Genomic DNA, 23,161 nt, shown 5'->3' with positions numbered 1-23,161 from the left:
TGCATTAATGAGCACGGCCAGGATAAAAGTAGCTTTACACTAAATAAGTATCCGTGCTAGGTATTAGACACGTAAGATGACCCGCTACCCAACAGCTACTTGGTCACAGAATTCCTCCTGTTAAGATTGTACTATTTTGAATAAAACAGACCTGCTCAAATTGCATGTATTTAAGCTTCTCAGTTATCAGCAATGCATGTTAATAGCAACATTTTTCATTTATTGTATTTGCAAATCTCAAGTATGACAGAATAAGCAATGAACATATTATATTGTTTGAGAAAGGGCAGTACTATGTGAATATGTATTAAAATATAATTAGGGTTTTTTTAACAGATTAAGACATGTGGCAATGAGTTTCATGATAAAACTTAAGAGAGGGGAGATAAAATAACAGACCTCTCCTACAAATTTTATGGGAATTAAATTAAATATATGTTAAATAATTTGCCGTTTTAAGCAGTTCCTTTATAGATACCCTCTTCTGTTTAAGCATGTAACTGATATCATGTACCTTTTTCTCTAGGGATGTCAGGTGCTGTTTTATATGGTAAAAAACAAAGAATTTTTTTTTCCTAAACAAGCATCCTGAGCAGATGAATTTAATAATAAATATATTTATATTTACTATTTAATTGATGCTTCTCCATCATTTTAATGCATTAGATTTACCTTTATAGCTTTAATGTATTTAGTATTTAATGATTTAATGTTTATTTAAGAAAAATATTTCTATATCCACCTTATTGAACAACCTATTCTCTTAATTTCTGCACTTCTGTCTACTCACCCCATCTTGTCTTCCTACATTTTTGCAGCTTCTTGTTGCACTCTGACCAAAAACATTTAGGAAATACGTTCAAAAAGGGTTTCTTGGTTCTCATTTACTCTGCTGGGAATGATAATGGATAATATCTGTAACTCTGCACTAGAGAATAATGACTTGATGCGATCTATTAGTCTGTGTCCTTCAGAGCTGTCTTGGAACAAGTGAGAAATTAAATGCAGCACGGCAGCTAACTAAGTCTTAATGGATGTATTTAAGTATGTCTCTCAGAGGGTGTCCTGAAGTAGGTGACCAAGGAAAGGAGTCATAAAAAAAACATGTTACTTTCTTCCTTAGCTCTCACCTTACAGAATTCCTCCCCCTTGTATGTTAATTAGCACTAATCCTACTCCTACTTGAAAATCAGTCACTACATGCTTTAGGAGGATGGTATTTCCTTTGAAAAGGTCCTACGCATGTCATGCAAAACTTACCTGTCTGATACGCTACATCTCAGAACAAAACCAATTATAGTGAAGGGACAATTTTTGTCTAACTGCAATTTATTACTGTTTCAGCTTCTGTCTGAATCGCAGTCATCTTTGGCTTTAAAAAAAACCTCCCCACAAATTCACTGTGGAACTGACCAAGAAGAGTATAAACCTCTGAGAAATGTAATCAACTGCCAAATACAAAAATTATGTATTATATTAGAAGTCAAAATATCATAACCACAGCTCCAATGACACCATTGATAGTGAGATTCCCTAGTTATTGCACCAGCCATTAAAATGCTTAACTGACAAGTGGGGGTTTAGTATCTGTGAACACATTCTCCCAGGCCCAGTATTCACTATATTGATACAAAGTGAATTGACCTTAACCTCTTTAAAATGCAGAAAGCCTTAGGAAAGGCCTACTAATAAGCAAACAGCTAGGGTTATAGAAATAGCAGGACTATACAATAAAATCACTGTAAAAAGTTATATTTGATTTCCAAATAATGAAATGTTCTACCTGTATACAAATACTACTAGAAGTATTTTTTAGGGTTTTTTTTTTCAATAAAAGCTATTTAAAAGTAATTAGAACAAATAGTACCCAGGTGGTACCTATACTTACTCATTGCCCCAGTCCAGCCTCACTGTGAGGTGTCTCTTGACCTCTCGCACCTGATCCTGTGTCAAGTGACCTGACAGCAGCTGCCTGCGTAGGTCAATGAGCTCATTCATCACATGGCGTAGTTTGTAGAACAGATCTACCTTATGCTTCTGTAAAGGCATATTTTTGGGAGGAGAGGGGAAGAGAGAGAGAGAAATAAAAAGAAGGGGAGAGGGAGAGGAAGAGGGGAGAAGAGAAATAAATATGGAAAGAGTGTGAGAAAAGAAAGAAAGAAAAGAGAGAAAGAGATTAATAAGTTACCAAATTTTCATGTTATTACCCTAGAGTAACATTAATACAGTTTGTACAAGCTTTAAAATGTTTCTATCAAAAAGAGTTAACTGACACGAAACTGAGTAACTTTTTATTTCACAAGTTAGGGCTTAGTCTGCCAAGGGGTCCATTTTCTGATGGAACCTAATGCTACAATAAGAGGATTCATTATGTGCAGCAGAGATCACTTATGCCAGTTATAGAATAATTTCACAGTTTTAAAGTAGCAGAGATGTGGAAAAGTTAGTTTTCTGTCAGCAGCTACCTTAACGGTTCTTAAGAGTAAACAACAATCATTCACCACAATGGAAAACCACTTTTAATGTTTTTTTATATTCCAATTACTAAAATTTACCCAGGTAAAACTATATTAAGGGGAGAAGATGTCAATATTCATTATCTGCACTCTAAAAGGGACTAAAGCAATTAATGCTAGAATTCACCTGCAAAATTACTTTAAAAGAGGAAAATTACCACAGAAATTACCACTACCAGTAAAAAAACCACACACTACCACCACTGGGTAGTGGTGGGGGAAAACTAAACACTACCACAACCCTTTCCAAAAGAACCCCCCGAAACATAGACAGAAGTGGAAATACCTTCTTCCCTTGAAGGAAATAAATACACAGGAATCCACAAAAAGGAACATCTGGTGCTAACAACCAAGGCCACCTATAAGAACTCATAGGATAGGGAAGTGTACCAAAATTACTCCAAAATCTGCTAGATGAGAATTGTCTGTCAAGTTGGCTTTTATCTACACAGCTATGTCTCATACTGCAGAAAATAGCCAATGTACAGCAGCTCCCAAGAAGAATAAAGAAAATAATAAGAAAAAAAATCTGTTGCAGTTGAATCTTGTTTTGGCTTTGTTTTGAAACAGCTCCATTCCTACCTGTGTGTAAATCCTGAAACACTTGAGTATCACTCAGGGAAAACTCTGACTAGACGAACTGAAAGGGAGACTCTGCAAGCCAGGATTGCCTTGATTGCAGTTCTGCTTTAAATGAGTGCTTTGTAAAAGCTCTCTAAATACTAGATACCTGTATTTGTCAAGATTAGATCAAATAGTAAAACAACCACAAAGAAAAACATAAGTGTTTTCTATTGAAACACATTCCAGAAAAAACCTAAACAAACCTGAAACTTTATCATTTTTGTAGCTAAATAAATGGCACATCAAGCCAGCAGGTAAGTTGTCACAAACTACCAAGCAATGAGCATGTTATCAGTCCATCCTGAATATCCACTATGCACGTTTGCAGATTTGTCAAATGTTTTTCATCTGGAATATAAAAGTATTTATGGAATTTTTTAATGGTAAGGTGTGTCAAGGACAAAGAATCTGTATAGCCTCAATAAATTGAGGACCCTCTTCTTAGAAACAGCACAAGTCTGTCCTCTAGCACATCTTGTTGCTTTACTCTCCCCAGATACAAATTAATTTGCTGTGTTTCTTTGATCTGTTACTACTAAGTAATACTTATCACTGCTTGAATAATCTTCATATGTACAGCCACACATCAAAAAGTGGAATTCTGGCAATCGTGGGGTTTGTTTTTTTTTCCATTTAATGACTCCATATTAACTCTATGGAGATCAAAAGTGAAAAGATGGTTTTGGTGTTGAGGTGTTGACCTTTACTGGCTGCCAGACCCCCACCCAGCCGTGCTCTCACTCCCCCTCTTCAACAGGCCAGAGCGGGGAGGGAATAAAATTAAAATATTTGTAGGTTGCAATAACAGCAAGGAGATCACTCAAATTACCACCCCAGCAAAACAGACTTGAGCTTTGGAATAAATTCAATTAATTTCTCCCATTAAAACAGAGCCGGGTGCCGAAAAACAAAGACAAAACTCCCTAAAACCTCTTGTCCCACCCACCCTGTTCCCAAGCTCAAACTCCCTCCTTCATTCCCAACTCCTCCACCCTCCCTCCTCTCCAGGAGGGGAAGGGGGGTGTCAGTGCACAGCAGCTCCTCTCTGCTCCTCCCTCCTCCCCACACTTCTGCCCCGCTCCAGCGCCGGGGATTCCCTCGGGAGGAGGGCGCTGCGGTGCAGACCTCCCCTCAGCCCGGACACCTGCCCCCGCCGCCCGCCCGCCCGGCTACTCCTGCGGCTGGTGCCTGCTCTTTCTTCCCCCCTCACCGCCTCCCCTCAGCGCTGCTCTCCCTGAGGCCCCCAGCCTCCCTCGGGCTGCCCTGATGGAACCGGTCCGAACCGGTCTCCCACTCCCCCGGAGACCCCTCGTCCCAGCACGGCCTGAGCACCCAGGGAACAGAAACCGCCCTCAAACCGCTTCGTGCTGCAGTGCAGGAACACACGCTCCCTGTTCCATGCCCCTGGTGACTTGGAAATACTAAGTATATAAATACATAAATATATAAAGGCTGGTATATGATGGAAGATGACCTATTTATAGTAATTTTGTTACCATGACTTCATTTAACACTTCTGTAAATAAGTCAGGATTTTGCCTCTCTCCAAAGCCCTCCCTTAGGACCTTTCCTATAGCCTTAGGCTATAATGGGGGAGGAAGGCACAAAAAATTATTTTCCTTATAAAAGCAAGTGAGTAGCTTTTCCCAGGTTCCTTGTTATGTTTGGTACCTCAATTAGATGTTAAAGCCTGAAAGCCTGAAAGCATCATCAGCACATGAAAGGAAATATCAGAGTTGGAAACAAAACTGATGTGGGAGATGTAGACAGTACAAGCCTGGCACCAACAAAAAAGCAAAGGAATTTCAGAACACAATTAATACTTGCACATATTGTTGTGTTCTACATGTGTGCCTAGACATCTAGTCCTGTTTTATTACAGAACTACAATGGACTTTAATAAACAGTTTAAAAATACAGAAAATAAACAAGGAAAGTAATATCAAGGAAGAACTGAACAAACAAAATTACAACTTCTCCCCATTAAAACTACAAAGTACATTAACAAAAGGTTGTGTTGCCATCCTGGAGCGTTCTCAAGAGTCTGGGGTTGAGCTGATGTCTCTTCAACAGCACACGATTGAACGTTCAATGAACAACATTAAACTTTCAAGCACGTAACAGATTGAGAAAAGAGGGCACCACAGTTTTGCTTTATTTCCACTCTTCTATCCTGAAGTTCTCTATTTATTAGTGAGAATGCATTAACACGAACACCATTTGTTCTCTTCTATGAATATTCACATTTTTTAGCTTCAAACAGAAATTATTTACTCTAACATAAATCTGTTTTAAGTGGATTCTATTTTATTCACAGAGGGAATTTCAATTTGCATTGTGTATTAAAGCAGAACAGAGTTACAGTGACAGAAAAAGACCATCTCACATTGTTACTCGTAAATTCTTCAGACTCCTTTGGCAATTAAAATGTCTAAAATTGTTTAAAATATTGACACATGACAAGAGGAAAACTTCAGTGGTAAAAAGAATGATGGAACATCAATAAAAAAAGCAAAAGCAGAGCAGAACAACAAAATGAAGCCATTACAGGATACGCAGAGATGTTGCTACAAGCTTTTCCTTTATATTAGATTAAATGACATATCTGAATCACCATATACTACGCTTAAGTAGTACAGTAGCTTTTTTCTGGATATGCTATGTCTGTATGCTTCTTCCAAATAGTTAAATCCTTGATCTAAGAGCTAAAAGTTATGTTGAATTTACACCAGTAACTTCATTAAAAGGATCCTTGACACTCTGGGCAACAATCCAAGCAGAAACAACAAGAATTCTGAAACCTGTGATATAAAGACTTAAACTATACAGAAGCTGATTTGTGGGCATTCTTATACTAGCAGTATATATGCAAACTCTTTTCACCACTCATTATTCCTTCCTTTTTCTCTGAAATGTACCAGAAATTTTATTTGTTTAGAACTTGTGCTAACCACCTCCTCTACTTAAGAGCATTTAATGTGCTTTACCAGAAACTTTGTACAGTGAAGCAACAATTGGATTGCCTCTAAAATAATTTCAGAACTTCCTCAGATTGCGCATTTCTATAGAAAAAGCTTTTTAAAAATGCTCTTACATTAAAACCTTTATGACAAACAGAAATCAACAATTCTTTGATCTGCTCCAAATCCTAAAAGGTGTATTTAAATCAAAGCTACCCAAAAACAAGTCCAAAAACCTGGTGTTTCATTGTATCTATTGCAAACCAAATGAATATCATGCAGCTTTTCATAGCTATAAACATGCAGAGAGGACCCCAGGTAACATTACAGCAATAGCAACATTCATGGTAGTAACATAGAGGAGGACAAGTCTTCATGTTATCAAAGCTGTTTGTTCTTGAAAAGGGCTGTTTTCTTTGCTAAGATCTCTGTTACTGTCTAGGAAGGAGAGTGGATAATATTTAAAGCTGGTATCACAATTTTCTGTATTTAAGAAACCAACCTATCTCCAATTCAGAGCTCTCCATATAATATTATGAAGAAAAAAATATTTATTAAACGTTAGTGCCATGCTGCTGTCCTTCTTCAAGGAGGTTTTTTTCCTATTTATTCCTATAATCTCCTATATATATTCCTATAAGCTCATGTGGCCCCAAATATCTCTCTGAATAAGATTAGCACAACTAAAACAGAAATATGAGTGAAGGGGAAAGATCTGTAAACCAGCTAGAGGAAAAAAACCATATGTATAGCTGATTTGTGCAGCTGGTAATCCTGTTATGCTTCTGGGAAGTGTTTAGACTTCTGTGTTGAGTATTCACAGGTTACATTTGCAAGACCCTCTCTGAGCTTGAAGAGCATAATTTTCCTTTTTTACATGAAGAATAAATTATCACAATTGCAGGACTGTCGAGTTTGGGGGTTGAAGAACAACTGGAAATAGCATGAGAATTGTGATAACATGTCCAAATTGGACAACACTGAGAGTACCTGTGGAAGCATGTTGCTAGTCATGTTAAATACCATTCCAGACAGAACCATCACAAGTGATGAGGTGCTGCTTTTATCAAAGACTATTACCCTCTCACTGCACCACCCACATGGACCTCTGGTTCTTCTGTAGCCAGCAGAAACCACTACAGAATGACTGAGACTAGCAGGGACCTCAGGTAGTTATCTGGTCCAACCCCCCTGCTTAAGCAGGGCCACCCAGAGCAGGTTGCTCAGGACCACACGCAGAAAGCTTCTGAATACCTCCAAGAATGGAGTCTCCATGACCTCTCCAGCTCCTTGCTAATCCATGCAAGCCTCCTTTGCTTGACTTGCTGCTAGCTGAGATGGACTGTCCTTGTTTGAGCTCAGACAATGTGATTCTTGAGGGATCTGAGAAGCTCGGCTGTTTCTTCTTTCCAGGGCCTTATCCTATGGGACTATTTCGAGCAGAACTCTGAAGAGGTCAGAGTTTGATCTCCTAAAGTTCTGAGTTGTGACCCTGCTTCTTGCCCTGCACCCTCCTCTCAGGATCCTGAGCTCTACCATCTCAAGGTCATTGCAGCCTTTGACAGTCACATCCCCAACCTGCCTTTTCTTGCTTGTAAATATGAGGTCTCAGCAGTGAATGAGCTTCAATAAGTGGAACTAAAATTGGTACTCAAGTGTTCCCTGCTCATATCATCAGCTTCCATTTCCTGTGTAGACTCATGTCCCCTGTTTGCTTGAAAACCCACAGATATAATGGTACTTTTCATCCCAAAATAAATCTGCTGAATTGCATGGTCTTCCAGAGGGAGAACTTATTATCTCAATCCACAGCAAGTGCAATTCTTTTTCTCCCCAGAAGTTCTGGAATCACAAAGCCTGGACTATGGTAAATCCAGCTGAAAGAGGAAGACACTCCACCTCCTGTTTCCATCTCTGTTACAGTCATTCAAAATGCCTCCTGCTGGAACCAGTGTCTTTGACAGCAAAAGCCATTGATCCTCTGAGACATTAGAAAAGAGGAAGCTATTCAGCCTCCATCTGAAAAAGATTTATCTGCAGAATTTGAGGAAGACTCTGCATTCAAGACTAACCAGCAGTATTTACCTGTCAGAGAAGTAATAAATGAAAACATTTTGCTCTGAAAGAAACTGAAGCAGTATTGAGTAAGTGTGGAAGCCTCTGTATATTTCATACTTTTAGTATGTGTCTTTTACCATGATTTAAATGCTAAAGAACTTAGAACATTCAGTAGAAATTTCCTATCCATGACTAAATGGCTTTATTCTTCTGCAAATTTAATAAAAATCCTCCCATAAATCAGTACTTCAAAGTAATTTTCTGCATGACAGAGATATTACATTAACCTTTCACATCAGTTTTAAAGCAGAATTAAGTGCTTTTGTTTCCACTTTGAATAAACATGATGATATCTTTATTAGAAGCTATAGCAATAATATTCACACTAATTAACAATAGTCAAGGTATCTAAATTAGAACTTACACAATAAATATCAAGAAATTCAAACAGATTACAAGATGTACTGAGTGCTGTCAAATAAATATTTTCCTTAGCAGTGCCTTACACTGGTGTGCCAAACACTGAACTCAAAAAATACTTTCTCCCCAAAGCATCTTCACTGTGTTAAACAGCTGCTCTTTCAATGCTGTTCATATACTTCACAGGGAACTCCACATCCAGCATAATTCAAGTATATAACCTGATACTTTCATTCTTTTTCTAGCTTATCTAGTACAGTGTCACACAGTACCCTGAATTAATATTCTCATTCACACATGTGGAGTGGCCCAGAAGTAGTGCTACTACTTTAGACTTGACAAATTCAGCAGTAACAGAAAAAAAATATCAAAAGAAATCACAGGGTCTGCAGAGCTGGATCAATATATGTGATCTGAAATGCCTCTAACTACTCTTGGTCTCTCTTAAGATGTTCCTGCAATACAAGTTCATTATGTTAGGGAAGAGGCTATCAAAAGACAGTTTTAAAAGTTGTATTATGGAAAAAAATACACAAGCAAAACACACTATTACTCCAGTAACATACAGAACATAGACCATTATTTGCTGACCAGTTTGATTTCTGCATTTTATAATTAATGGCCCTGGGCATGATGCCACCATTTGTTCTGCAACATTTCTGTGGTTCCCTAAAGAAAATGGCTGATGGTATTCTAACAGTTTTCCAACTACATACTTCTCAAGTAAAGTTAAAAATTAAAGACATTTCAAAATTGCTCAACTGCAGAAACATATGCTTCACAGACAGGCTTCAGTAAATTTAATTCCTCCAAAAGACAATTTCTACTTCAGAGGAGCAGCTTTAAGAAAAAAAGCATATTGGTTTCTCATGCCTTAACCTATGACAGCATCTGTAATTTTATGATTTTGGTCATTAAGATCTGTTTCAGAGACAGCAAACAACATGAAAATATTATGTAATTTTTATTCTGCAAAGAACTATGACCTGGAGAAGGACTTGGAGGTGATGGTGGATGGGAAGCTCAACATGAGCTGGCCATTGCACTTGCAGCCCAGAAAGCCACACGTATTCTGGGCTGCATCAAAAGCAGCATGGCCAGCAGGTCAAGGGAAGTGATTCTCCTCCTCTACTCAACTCTCATGACATCCACCTGGAGAATTTTGTCTAGTTCTGGAGCCCCCAACATAAGATGACCATGGAGCTCCTGGAGCAAGTCAAGAAGAGGGCTACAAAGATAATCTGAGGGCTGGACCAACTCTGCTACAAGGACAGGCTGAGAAAGCTGGGGTTGTTCAGCCTGGAGAAGAGAAGGCTCGGGGGCAACCTCATAGTGGCCTTCCAGTATCTGAAGGAGGCCTTCAGGAAAGCTGGGGAGGGGCTTTTTACAAAGGTCTGTAGCGACGGGACAAGGGATAATGGCTTTAAACTGGAGGAGGAGAGATACAGGTTGGACATTAGGAAGAAATTCTTTTGTGTTAGAATGGAGAGACACTGGAACATGTTGCCCAGGGATTTGTCAAAGCCCCATCCCTAGAAGTGTTCAAGGCCAGGCTGGATGGGGCTCTGAGCAACCTGGTCTAGTGAGAGGTGTCCCTGCCCATGCAGGGGGTTGGAACTAGATGATCTTTAGGGTCTCTTCCAACCCAAACCATTCTGCGATTCTGAAGTCTGTACGTTCACACTTAACCTGTATCATTTATCCTTGTGCAGGTGAGGGCACTGTAGGCAATATAACCTACCATTTTATCAGCTGGATGGACTAAATCCACCAGATACATTGAAAACTAAGATTTAAGCTGCTAATACTGAACCTTAACTGAAGCTTTCAAAATCAGAGACCACTCTCCAAAAGACGAAAATAATTCACAGGAGAAGATTATAGTCTATTTATGTAGCAATTTAAATAGAGAATTGCTCCATTTTTCTACTGTGTTACACAGATGTTTAGCACAACTCTAATCCATCCTGGAAGTCTTAACTTTGTGTATATAAAACAGTTACTTGGCAGAGTTCAGAAAGAAACAACTTTTTTTTTTTTCTAAAATAAAGAAACTGAAATAATCTGTTTCAGTTTTAAGTTCAGGATTTTTTGGAGAAAATAACCTGATCACCCAAATTAATCTAATTTAAAAATAATCAGACTTTCAAATTTTATTTCTCTGTTCTGCATTATAATACAATTATTTTTATTCAACTCCCTGATCTTAAATATAAAACTGTGAGAAAATGAAAATCAGAATTCCCTTATACATGAGTATTTTATCCTTACTGAGAGTAAGGATTCCTTATGGTTCTTTGAGCTATTTCAATCTATGCAAACTCACACTGATGTATCAACATGTTTAAGAGTAATGCTCATTTGTATCTCAGACATACTATATGCCTCCCCCTGCTATTACAAAAAAGGAAAATTAAGGCAGGAGCCACTGCTCTTAGGCATGCAAACCATGTATGGTGCTCCTACTTTGGAGCAGACAGAAAGAAAAACTAAGGGGAGGTCATGGGATCCCCACACTTAAAACAACAGCTGTTACTGCTGACTAAATCACTGTCCTTTCTTGTGTGCTGAAGTTCAGATTTTACTGTTTAGACATGATGAACAAAGTTTTTCCGAAAGAGAAAGATACAAAGAACATCAGTTGTGCCACTGCCTAGAACCATTTGGCTGGAGCCTTCACTCCAGGTCAAGGACACAAAGCCAGCAAAAGCAGTTTTAGTTGGCAGCCCTGCTGATAGTGACAGCTCCGAAGCAGGCAGGCAGTGCAGAGTATCTCTCTGGCTTAGGGAAGATTCTCCCACACCACTAATAACAAATGGAAATGCACTGTATGATCAACTCAGATACTCTGTGACAAGATGGTTTGGGTTTCAGAACAGCCAGAAATACTGTTAAGAGCCTGATCCATCAAAGTAAGACTTACATAAACAAGTAATTTCTTCTGCCTTGACAGTAAATGCAGCACCACATATGGCCTCAGGAGGAATACTGGTAAAATAATAAATGATTGAAATGCAAGCCAAAGATAAGCTCCTTCACCCTATGAAAGACAGTGTGAAGCAGACTTGCTGTAAACTCTGGCACTGAGCTGACAGCCACCTCATAATACAGCAGGATTGAAAATACAAATTAAAATTTAGTAGTTAAAGAGCAAAATCAAAAGCAAGTAGGATGTAAATTATAAATAAAGCCTGTTTTAACTTGTTCTGCAAAACATTCAAACTTTTAACTCATTTTTGTTTACCAAAAGATGAGAAGCAGAGTTGCAAATAAAAACTAAGAGAAAACTGGTACAAATGCCAGAACAAAAATATTAATTCCAACTTCTTCAATTTAAAAATGTTTGTTCCGTGCGTGTGACAATAACACTGCAAATATCTGTAATGGACCTGTGACTGGCAGCTGTTAAAACTGCAGATTTTAAACCAAGATCCGAATAACATCAGAACAAACGTTTTCCCACTTAGAGTATCTCCTTATTATAAAAAACAAGTATCAAAGTATTCCTGTAGGCATGGAACACTGAGATTTATTTTTTTTTGTCCATCTATTTTACATAGGGCCACCTTCTGAGACAGAAGGTAGGTATTTCCACTAGTGCTTAAAATGTACTGGCATGCTCCACAGACAAAAGCCAAAAGGAAAGGAAGAAAAATGTGATTATAAACACTAACACTCAGCTTTGGTAATGGTTAAAAACTCCAGTTAATAAACAGTCAAGCATTCTGTCAGCATTATTTCTTGACTGAAACACATGTGGCAATGCAGTACCCTCCAGGACACTGTTGATTCTCAACTGCCAAATCAGTACAGTCTCAAAAGCAAAAGAACTAGCTATTGACTCACCCTTACACCTTTACACCAGCATCTGAACAATTTCTGCTGATCTCCCACGCAAAGATATCCAAAATATCTGCTGTTCTCTACAGTGTTTGAAACATAAGTAAGCCAAAAAAGTAACAAATGACAAGCCTTTCCACAGTTTATACATAAATAGCTGAAAAGAGTATCCTCCAAGTAGATAAAAATCATCTAAAAACACAAAGAATTTGTTTAAAGGGGTGCAAGAATTAGTGTATCATCTCTGAAAGACATCACTAGAGAAAGACTAAAAACCTGTTAGACTTTTGCATACAATTGTCTTGCCTGAAAGAACTTAAAAACCATCAGCGCACTCTATCTACTTCTTAGCATTTTTTTTGTAGTTTAGTAATGCTGTTTTTCAACACAGCTGGTCCTGACTAAACAGATTTAAAGATTCATCAATTCCAAGACTATAAAGGATTATTGTGATTATCTAGTCTGACTTCCTGCAGGGCACATGCCATAGAAACTCACTCACAGATTGCTGCAACATACCTCCTCCAAGATAATGGTGGCAACAGATCATTTAAAACATAATCCAGCCTTGTTTTGAAGATATCAGTAATAAAGAAGTAACTGCTTTCTGTGATTAATTCATTGTTAATTACAATAAATACTTAAGAAGCAGTTTAATTTCTATTCTAAATCTGTATGGCTTTGGTGTGTAAATACTGGACTTTGTTATATCTTTTTTGACAGAACTGACATACTGAGACAGATTTTGACAAATTGCCTCAATTAGCAATCATCTACCTGAAACCCTTCTCCATGTACCCATTTATAAACCATAAATAGGCTAACTCCCCATTGAACTTCTGCAGTTGATCTGAAGAAGCGTACAACACAATTTCTTCATTAATCAGGCTTCTGCTGGAGTATTACTCTTACTTTTATATATTTAATTCTCCATTTTTTTTTAATCTATTGTACATTGAAAAGATGTGGATAAACAGGTAATTCATAAGGCAATAATGAGAATATCCAGAGACATGATATATTTTAAACAGTGGGCTTGACTGGCCATTTAGTCTAGAAATGACAGGAATTAGGAAAACAATTTAAATAAAAACTTGCAGGAAAGAGGAATGGAAAGGTCTTTTGCCTTGTCTATGGCAAGAACAATAAGAAATAAGCAGTAAGGAGATTCAGCACAGGCTTCAAAATTAGTCTTTGACAGTATGAGCCAAAAACTACTGAACTTAAGAGATTACAAAATATCCATCATTACAGATATTTTTTATAACAGGCAAGACAAATGCCATAGATGTAAATTAACTTGCCTTATAGGAGGAAAATGGACAGTTACAGCACATGTTCTCCAGGAGATACAGCCTGGCTGCCACTGAGGACACTGCAGCATCAGTACCAATTGTTAAACACTCACCTGATTTAGTCTTAACAGACATTTTAAATTACTGTCCTCCTCTGCCCCCCAAGATGTCCTCCTCCCTATAAAGACAAACCTCCTTATCCTCTTAGCTATCAAACTCAAACAAGAGGCTGATGTTCAGTTGGTTAGCCATAATGATGCTTCATCATGGTAAGTGTCACTGCACCTAAGCACACAAACACCATCTGTAGGTCCTTTCTATCTTTGGATGTATTAGAATAGATGCTGTTTCAGTGAGCAGAGTATCTGACAGAAATGGTACCATTTCTGAACTAACCATTATTTAACTTTCTACTTCTGCACCATCAGCAAATTCTATGAGGCTGCATCAGTTATTTCTGATTCCTGTGATGAGAACAGTGAATAACACCAAGAATAGATCCCTGCAGATCCTACTATAAGCAGCGCATCTGAATACATCGTGAGGAGGAGGTTGCACTGCACATCTCCAAAAGTCCCTTCCAATCTACAGGATACTAAGATTCCATGCTCGTAAAACTCAGTACACAGCACTTAAATCTCCAGTCAGCCATGAGAAGATCCTTTGCCTGGTTCTGTCTGGTTTTAAGCCAAACCTCTGTGATGGAGACAAGCACAGCAATAATCAAGTTTCACAGGAGAAGGGTTTGTGATCACTAATGTAAGAAACCCTGCTATTAGACTATTGCCAATAGTATAAAACCTGTTTATTGGTAACCAGTCATTACATTGACATGTACAGCACAGCCAGTTTAATCCACCAGAAATACATCTTGCTAAAAAAAGCAAGTAGTCATTGTCTGAGCCTGTTGTCTCCTTTCCACATGTGCTATGACTGGCACTCATACATGAGCACCATCAAGATTCTAATCTGCCAGAAGAACAGCAACAGAACTCAAAGATGGTTGGCATTCAGGCAGGTAGTTCCTCAACTCCCACTGCACAGCCACACTGGCACTGGAGTATGCCTAAGTGCTTCTCACAGCTCATTCCTGTCTAAATTACCTTCTGCTTCACAACATGGATGACATCACACTGCAGTCCTTTCTACGGCAGGAGCAATAAAATGGAATTTCTTTCCTCTACACTGCCACTTATTTCTGAGAAAATTCATTTTTTTGGTTGGACTGAGTTAGAACTGGTAAAGACATACAGCATAACAGGGTAGGGGGAAAGGGAAAGGGAAAGGGAAAGGGAAAGGGAAAGGGAAAGGGAAAGGGAAAGGGAAAGGGAAAGGGAAAGGGAAAGGGAAAGGGAAAGGGAAAGGGAAAGGGAAAGGGAAAGGGAAAGGGAAAGGGAAAGGGAAAGGGAAAGGGAAAGGGAAAGGGAAAGGGAAAGGGAAAGGGAAAGGGAAAGGGAAAGGGAAAGGGAAAGGGAAAGGGAAAGGGAAAGGGAAAGGGAAAGGGATCATCTAGAGTGTTCAAAGGGACAGAAGACCCTGACCAGGCCAACCTGAGGACCTCTAACAAAAGGGGATTCATAAGGTACATATATTTATTTTCTCCAATAAAATGGGAGAACTCCATCAGAAACATGGTGGTTTGGTTTTCACTGCACAAGAATGTTCTCAAAATAAAACTCAAACCCAACAGTATCTAATTTAGCACCATCTTGTAACAATACCCAGAGACAGCACCACTATTTTTCTCAGAAAGTCACACACAATGTACAAATGTCTCAGCTTATTGCTCATGTGTAAGAAAAGCCTGGCTTGTTCTGATGATGCCTGGGAGCTACCCAGCTTTGCATTTCCCAGCTCCACCTAAACCCCTGAAAGATGGTAGTGGAATTAAGAACTAAGGTATTAAAAATCTTATCTTAAAACAGGGTACAGTTTTTCTAGGATAAATAAAGCTGACACCTAGAAAAGATTTCAGATTGTTTCACACTGAAGAATTCTCTTTAAAGAAGGAAGTGTGCCCAGTATCTGGCTTTCCTCTTTCTGCAGCTGTTTCAGTGCCACGATTCTGTGCTTTATCTAACACACAAATGGCTCTGGCTTCAATAGAAATACCAAATCACAGTCATGTTGTTTCTAGACTACTGTGTTGGTAACAGAATAACTCTTTAATAGAATATTCACATTTAATGTGTTTCTAATGTAGATTTACATGATGACAGACAACAGCAAGAGCTGACATGCCTGCAAAATTGTTGTCAGATCCGAGACAGCAAACTCAGCAAATACTTCAGAGTGTGACACCAAAATCCAACAACAAGCCCAACTGGCTCATTAAAATATTCTTCCTGATTCTAAACTTGTCAGTGATACTGCTAGTTCTCCTAAAACAAACTGCCATTCTGTTTATGTTGTGTGACACAAGGGCCAGACAAGAATTGACAGAAAACTTTGGTTTTTGTCTTCTTAGTACTGGATTGGTTGTAATCTTCTCTTTTGAAAGGCAACAGGGTATCCCCATTTCACTATCTTTAGTGCCTCTTCAAGCAGTAACTAAAATACCTCTATATATTGTTTTTTGTCAGATGAATGAATCATCCAAATTTTTTAATTGCAGGTAAAATGAAGCCAACACTTAATCTACTTATTTCCTTTTCATAATGATTAGACTAACAACAAACCAAAGTAATTTATTTGGCAAAGCAGAAAGTATCTGATAAAATTCAGGAAACAGAGTAAAACATACTAAGGTGTCATTAAAATAGAGACTAGTCCCACCAGTAGGACTGACTGGGAAGTAACTGACAAGGAGCCAGGGAAAGGGAGATGAAGACAAGAAGCTCAGGCTGGGATCCTGAAAAAAGAATGAGGCAAAAGGAGACAAAGCATGGGAGAAGTATTTGATGAAAGTAATGGGGTAGCTGAGTTCCCTGTATAAAAGTACAAATCAGAGTTTCCCAGTTATTAGAGTGGGGAGTTGGTTGGTTTGTTTTCTTATTCGAGGTCCACTGGATAATTTATATGAGTTCTGAAAGGGCTGGTCTTCAGAGCACAGAGCTGTGCTAGTTCAGACCTGATCAGCCACATTGTACACATCTTTCTGACTGAGCAGGAGAAAAATGAGGGTTTGATGTCCCCCAGAAAGGCACAGAACGTAACACAAAGTAACATCTCCCTATTCAAAGTGACAGTACAGTTTCTTTTTTTAAAAAATAAATATTTTTTAAATATTAAAAATACACCACATCTACCTAAGCATCCAGAACATGGACCAGTAACTTCCAAGACGAACAGTTTCTGTCATCACATACATTTAAATAAAATAAAGATACTTGTAATATCCATTCACAATACCCTTTAAATTATTTGGTTGTTACAAAAAAACCCCAAACCAATAACACTGTCATGTTTTGACTCAGGACACCCACAAACCAAAAAACAGAGGTTAAGATGTTATTTTCTTCTTCCCTCTCTTCCATGCTACCAAGTATGCCATAATTATTTTTTTCATTTAGAGTAATTAAATTAATTCCATTAACTCTAGTAACAGTCATGAAAAGCTGCCACAAACCTGCTTCTTTAAACCTTCATTTTCATTAATAAACACAGAAAACAGAATTGAGAAGAAACCTCTGCTGCTGTCATTTTCTGGAAAAGCTGAGAAAGAAATTAACTTTCTTTTAGTAGCCAGTCTTCTATCCTACCTTTTAGAAATTCAATAAATTCTATGAGAACAGGTTTCCAAGCACGTTCCTCTAATAAGAAAATAACAAGTCTATTTGATAATATTACTTTAAAGCACTAGATACTCCCTAGGCAGAAACTGTATCTGCAGAGAAACTGCAGAAGTCCCTCTCCCTGGGGAAGGTAACGGGCCCTGTGCACTTCAAATTGAACTTGAGCTATTCAGGTCAAAACAAAAATTCTGACACCAAAAATATTACTACCTTACGCCTTAAAAATGTTAACTCGGTGCTTCTTCAGGATGCACTCTGGAAGGCAGCCAAGATTGTCAGGTCATATATAGAATAAAAAGACTTTATTAATTATTACCTCAAGTTCTGAGGCTAGCAGCAAAAACAAAGAAGGAGGAAGATACAAATGGATTCCCAAAATATAAGGACTGCTTTCAACCTTTTACTGGCCTACCCTGACTCAGAAGAGTCCAGAGGAGAACCACAAAGATGATCCAAGGACTGGAGCACCTCTCCTGTGATGACAGGCTGAGAGAGTTGGGATTACGCGACCTGGAGAAGAGAAGGCTCTGGGGAGACCTCATTATGGCCTTCCAGTGCCTTAAGTGGCTACAGGAAAGGTGTGGAGGGGCTTTTTACAAGAGCTTGTGATGAGAGGACAAGGGGTAATGGATCAAAACTGGAAGAGGGGAGATTTAGGCTAGACATTAGGAGGAAATTCTTCACTACGAGGGTGATGAGATATTGGAACAGGCTGCCCAAGGAAGCTGTGGCTGCTTTATCCCTGGAAGTGTTCAGGACCAGGTTGGATGGGGCTCTGAGCCCATGCAGGGGGGTTGGATCTAGATGATCTTTAAGATCCCTTCCCAGCCAAACCATTCTGTGATTCTGTGATTAAATGCTGCAAGCAATAGGTGTGGAACAGAAACAGCACTTAGGATTACCCCTAATATTTTAAGTGTTGTATTAGAAAACACTGACAGTACACACGTGTACACAAACTGAGTTTGAGTCAATTAATAAAAGAAACCTCTAAGTATTACTCTTAAATCAAAGAAAGACTTAGAGTAATACAATAATTCTAAACCTGCATATTTGATAAACATCAATGGAACCATTTTCAAAAGGCATTAACTACTGGATTAAACAACAGAAAAGCTCAAGCTCTCCCTAACCAGCTGCCCAGTGCCAGCCCCAGCACGCAGCTCCGTGTTCCACCGACAGGAGGGCTGGGGTGGGAACGGGTCACAGGGCAGGAGGGAACAGGAAGGAGACAAACTGCCTCTTTCAGCAGCAGTGCCAGCTGACATCAGCTGGAAAAGTCCAGAGAGGTATTAAATAACCATGTCCCCTTCCTTCTGAAAGGATGCAATCGCAGCTTCATTTCTGAATGCCTGCTCTTGCTCAGACTACAGAGCAAGCATTCACAAATCCCCCATCACCTCTCAGGATCTATCTGAAAGAAGAAACTGAAATCTGCTCCATCAATTGCCATTTAATTTGGATCAAACACCTAATGGTTGAATAGCAAAGAGTATAAAAGATATCACTATTTCTTCTTCTATGTGAAGGGCTTTGAATTCACACTGTCATTTTGCTGTAAAAACCACAACTTCAGATAAAGAACTGGGGACTTAGGATCTTTCAAATTTATATAAAATACTTTCAGCTCAGGAACCCTTGACTGAAAGAAGGGTTGTCAGGCACTGACACAGGCTGCCCAGGGAACTAGTTGAGTCACCATCCCTGGAGGTATTTAAAAGACATGTGGACATGATTTAGTAGTGGACTTGGCAGTCTCAGGTTAATGATGGGGCCTGATGGTCTCTTAAAGGTCTTTTCCAACCTAAATGATTCTATGATGCTGTGACATTCCAAAATTCACATACAGCTCAGCAAACCACAGTGAAAAGAAAGAATTAACATGTATTAGTTCTAGAAAGCCTAGTGACAAGTCACACATGTATGCTGTTCTAACTGCTGAGGATAAGACTTTCAGTAAAAGAGTGGACCATTTTTAAAAAGCAATTACTTATTACTTTCCACCTCACCCCTAGAAGAGGGGTTCCTAAATTTCCTGCACCTCTGCCCTTGCTGCACAACAGCCACAGAAGGCACTTGCAGCCATGGACATGCAGGAGGCACGATTTGGCTGAGCTGTGGTCAGGTACCTTTATTTGCTGTCCCTTTTGGAACTACCAGCAGCAGCATGTACTTGTGTTGAAGTAAAGCAAAATAGAGAGCAGAGTCATAGGAAGCCATTGATACAATTAGTTATATGTTTATCAGAGGCTACTATCAGAAAATAATATAATCCTACACTTGATTTATGTTTTCCATTATTTCCCCAACAGTTTTTCTGTAATATGGATCTCATCTTAACACGCTGAGTCTGAAGCTATTAGTGGCAGCAAGTACTGGCACTGAAATGGGTATTTGTTTTAGAAGCCATTTTTAGAGGCAAAGGTAAAAACATAAAATATCTTCACTACCTCAAGAAGCTCTTACTGTACAGCACAGTGATTTAAGTACAAAAGTGTCCCCTAATTTTATGCAACCAGCTTGTGACAACTAACACAATATTGGCATGGAAGACAGAAGGTCACAACCCTCTTCTCAGGGACAGCATTGCGTTTTCTAATTTTTTTTTCATTTTAAGGGTGGCTCTCTCTCTTTCTGGAAGTCTTTGTCACGCTCACTATTCACTGGAGAATCGCTGAAACAAGAAAGAAGGTGGTTTACAGCCTCATTACTACCCTGCCATATGGTCAGTGACCACAAAATTAAAGGTCTTATCATAACTCTTACAGAAAAAGTAGACTACATTGACAGAACAGGCACCTTCCTGGTTCTTGAACTTCAGAACAGTTGCCTTTGCAACTTTACTACAGCTTTGATTCACCAGTTATCTCTACAATATATCCACAATTATGTGGCTGGAAAGTTGAAACAAAAGAAATACATCTTTAATAATCTTGTTAAATGTTTTCATTTCACCTTAACACCTTATGTAAAATTAAGTATCTCTCCATTTGCCAGACTTACCACTGAGTTTTAAAATTAAGATGCATTTTTATTCCTGTTTGCTTAGAAGGGCACAATAATCAACCATTATCTCCTACTCAGACAAATGTAACAATGCAGAGACTAATCAGATTTGGCAGGCCAAGAGCTGGCTTGTCCACTGCTGCAGCTACTGTGTTCTCTGTCACTCCAGCCACCAGGCTTTTAGCATGCCTGTCCTTAAACTAATCTCATAACCCTGCTTTTCTGCCCTTCCCATCCACGATACCTTTTTACCCACTCCTCTTAGAAAACAGATAATTTTATATAGAGACACTAAAACTACAACAATTATTAATAATTGGAATTGTTATGCATTAGTTACCTTTTCCTCTCTAGGTCTTGAGGACAGAAATAACAGAAAGTAACATAAATCAGGATAAGACTGAAGGACACTGATACCACATGGACAGCAGTGCCATACAGGCTGCCAAAAGGACAGATGTTCTTTGCTTTTCTATTTTTTTAAAAAATATCTGTCTTCTGTAAAATGTAATCCAACAAACTGTCTTCTCAGTTTCAATAAATACCCACTAGGGATTATCAGTCTTTTTCCTTCTGAGCTCTATACATGCACACACACTTGCTCACTCACTCAGAAGGCCAGATTGTCAGTTTCCCTCCCCTCTTCTCTCATTTTCTGTTCTTTAAAAACAAAACAAACCCAAACCAAACTGCCATTTTTTCTTTGGAAGACTAAATTAAAGCACAATACCACGTGCCTTTATTTCAAATGCAGTTCTGTCAGAACATCATACTGGGAACAAACAAGGTGAGTGTCTCCAGTTAGAGATTAAGAAACCCTCAAACTCCCATTTGGACTTTTGGATTAAAACTTTCTCTCCCTAGTCTTACGTAATTAAGTATGTTTACAGCACAAAAGAAATAGTTCTAAAGTATCTGCAGATCAACCATTAGCTTCCCTGGAGTAAATTCTATTCTGTTTCCTTGCTGGTTGTCTGTTCCAAGCTAGTGTTAAACCAGCATTCAATAAAATCAAATGCTCATGTTGAAATTACAGAATCACAGAATATTTGGGGTTGGAAGAGACCTTTAAAGGTCATCTAGTCCAGCCCCCCTTGCAGTGCACAGGGACCTTTTGACTAGATCAGGTTGCTCAGAGCCTGGTAGAGCCTGACCTTGAATGTTTCCAGGGATGGAGCCTCCACCACATCTTTGGGCAACCTGTTCCAGTGCTTCACACCCTCACTGTGAAGAACTTCCTCCTGATATCCAATCTGAATCTACCCTGCTCTAGTTTAAGGCCAGTGCCCCTCATTCTATGGCTACATGTCCTTGCCAACAGCCCCTCCCAGCTTTCCTGTAGCCCCCCCTCATGTACCACAAGGCCACTAAATATTACACCTGTACTTTACATGTATACAGTAACTGTGTTCTCAGCATGCAGTAAACTGGATATTGTTCTAAAAGGAAAGAGCTCTTTGTTAACTACAAACTAACACTTAAAAAAATCTAAAATTATCCTCAAAAAAAGCCCCCTCTAAATCCGCCACAATCTGCTGTGAATTTCAGTATCACGAAGGCAGCTATTATCTCCAATTTACCAAAATAAAACAGCATATTATGACCTCCCCTATCAATGTCTAAATAACATTCTCCTATAAAGCAAGAAATTATAAAAACACTCTGCACATAGTTTGTCACAGCAGGACTTGGCAAGGACACCAGAGGGTGACTGACATTTACTTCTATATTTTAAAAATCTATTAAAATCTATCCATCTCCATGGATACCTCAAAACATATATTCCTCCCATAAAGTCTGATTAATACCTTGTAGTTTCTCTTTTATAATCAACCTTTTGTTTGTTTGAAAATACATCAGAACTGTCTAGTTGATCCTAATAATCTTATGTTATATCATGAATCTGTATGTGGAACTAAATGAAGGGTGAAATTCACTCAATATATTGCTCCTTGTTATAGTGTTCTGTAAATCCAACAAACCAGACATAAGTTTTGTGGTCATCAAAGGAGCTTTCAAACTACTTACAATTTTTCAAATTTTAATTATATAAGAGTTGCTTACAAACTAATCTTAGTTGCCTAGTCCTAATTTCTTAGAGCTCACAGACTTCCAAAAAACACTATGATAGATCAACTGCATTAAATCTCTTTAAAATAGGTAAGGGAAAAGTAATAATTATCAGAATCCTTCAAAATCCTAAAATAATAAGCACTTAAACTGAACTTCATCAATTTAGTGTTAATGGGGAGATGTACTGAAACAGATTGCATTTTATGGTAGTAACCTAATAAATAATAAGTGTAGATTCTGCAGTAGGACTGTTTCAAACAAGTTTAGAGGTCATGACACCCACTAAAGACCTCCAAGAAACCATAGCTAAGCAATTTATGTAAATGCAAGTCTCAATTTAACAGAGCATGCATGAGAAAGATGTTGACTCACCTTTGCAAAGACATCGTATCTAAGCAGTGTAAATCCCTATGATTTTAGGCACAGAAACTTCTAACTGCCTAAAGTAATAAGTATATGTAAATCCCATGTGACACGTCTATACTGTGGTCTTTAACCTGATTCCCACAATTCAAGAATGACAGGGACAGACTGGAGAGGGTTCAAAGGAGGGCCATGAAGATGATCAAAAGGCTCTCTCTTCACAAGGAGCCACATGGAGACAAGAAGGGGCACTGGCTATAAATTGCACCAGC

At 38.6% G+C, this 23,161-nt stretch overlaps 1 protein-coding gene across 10 annotated transcripts in view; it reads right to left on the bottom strand.

Annotated features, from left to right (window-relative positions):
- DOCK3 (dedicator of cytokinesis 3) overlaps positions 1 to 23,161 on the bottom strand; it is a 180,485-nt gene that overhangs the window by 122,647 nt on the left and 34,677 nt on the right. For all 10 annotated transcript variants that reach the window (XM_051627123.1, XM_051627129.1, XM_051627124.1 and 7 more), the window contains exon 6: positions 1,889 to 2,037. In XM_051627123.1, coding sequence (XP_051483083.1) covers positions 1,889 to 2,037 — 149 coding nt within the window. The remainder of the gene's footprint in view (positions 1 to 1,888; positions 2,038 to 23,161) is intronic.

Source organism: Apus apus, chromosome 9 (assembly GCF_020740795.1).
Source record: "Apus apus isolate bApuApu2 chromosome 9, bApuApu2.pri.cur, whole genome shotgun sequence".
Taxonomy (NCBI): Eukaryota; Metazoa; Chordata; class Aves; order Apodiformes; family Apodidae; genus Apus; species Apus apus.
Note: the sequence above shows the minus strand (reverse complement) of the source record. Positions and strands in the feature narration are given on the sequence as shown.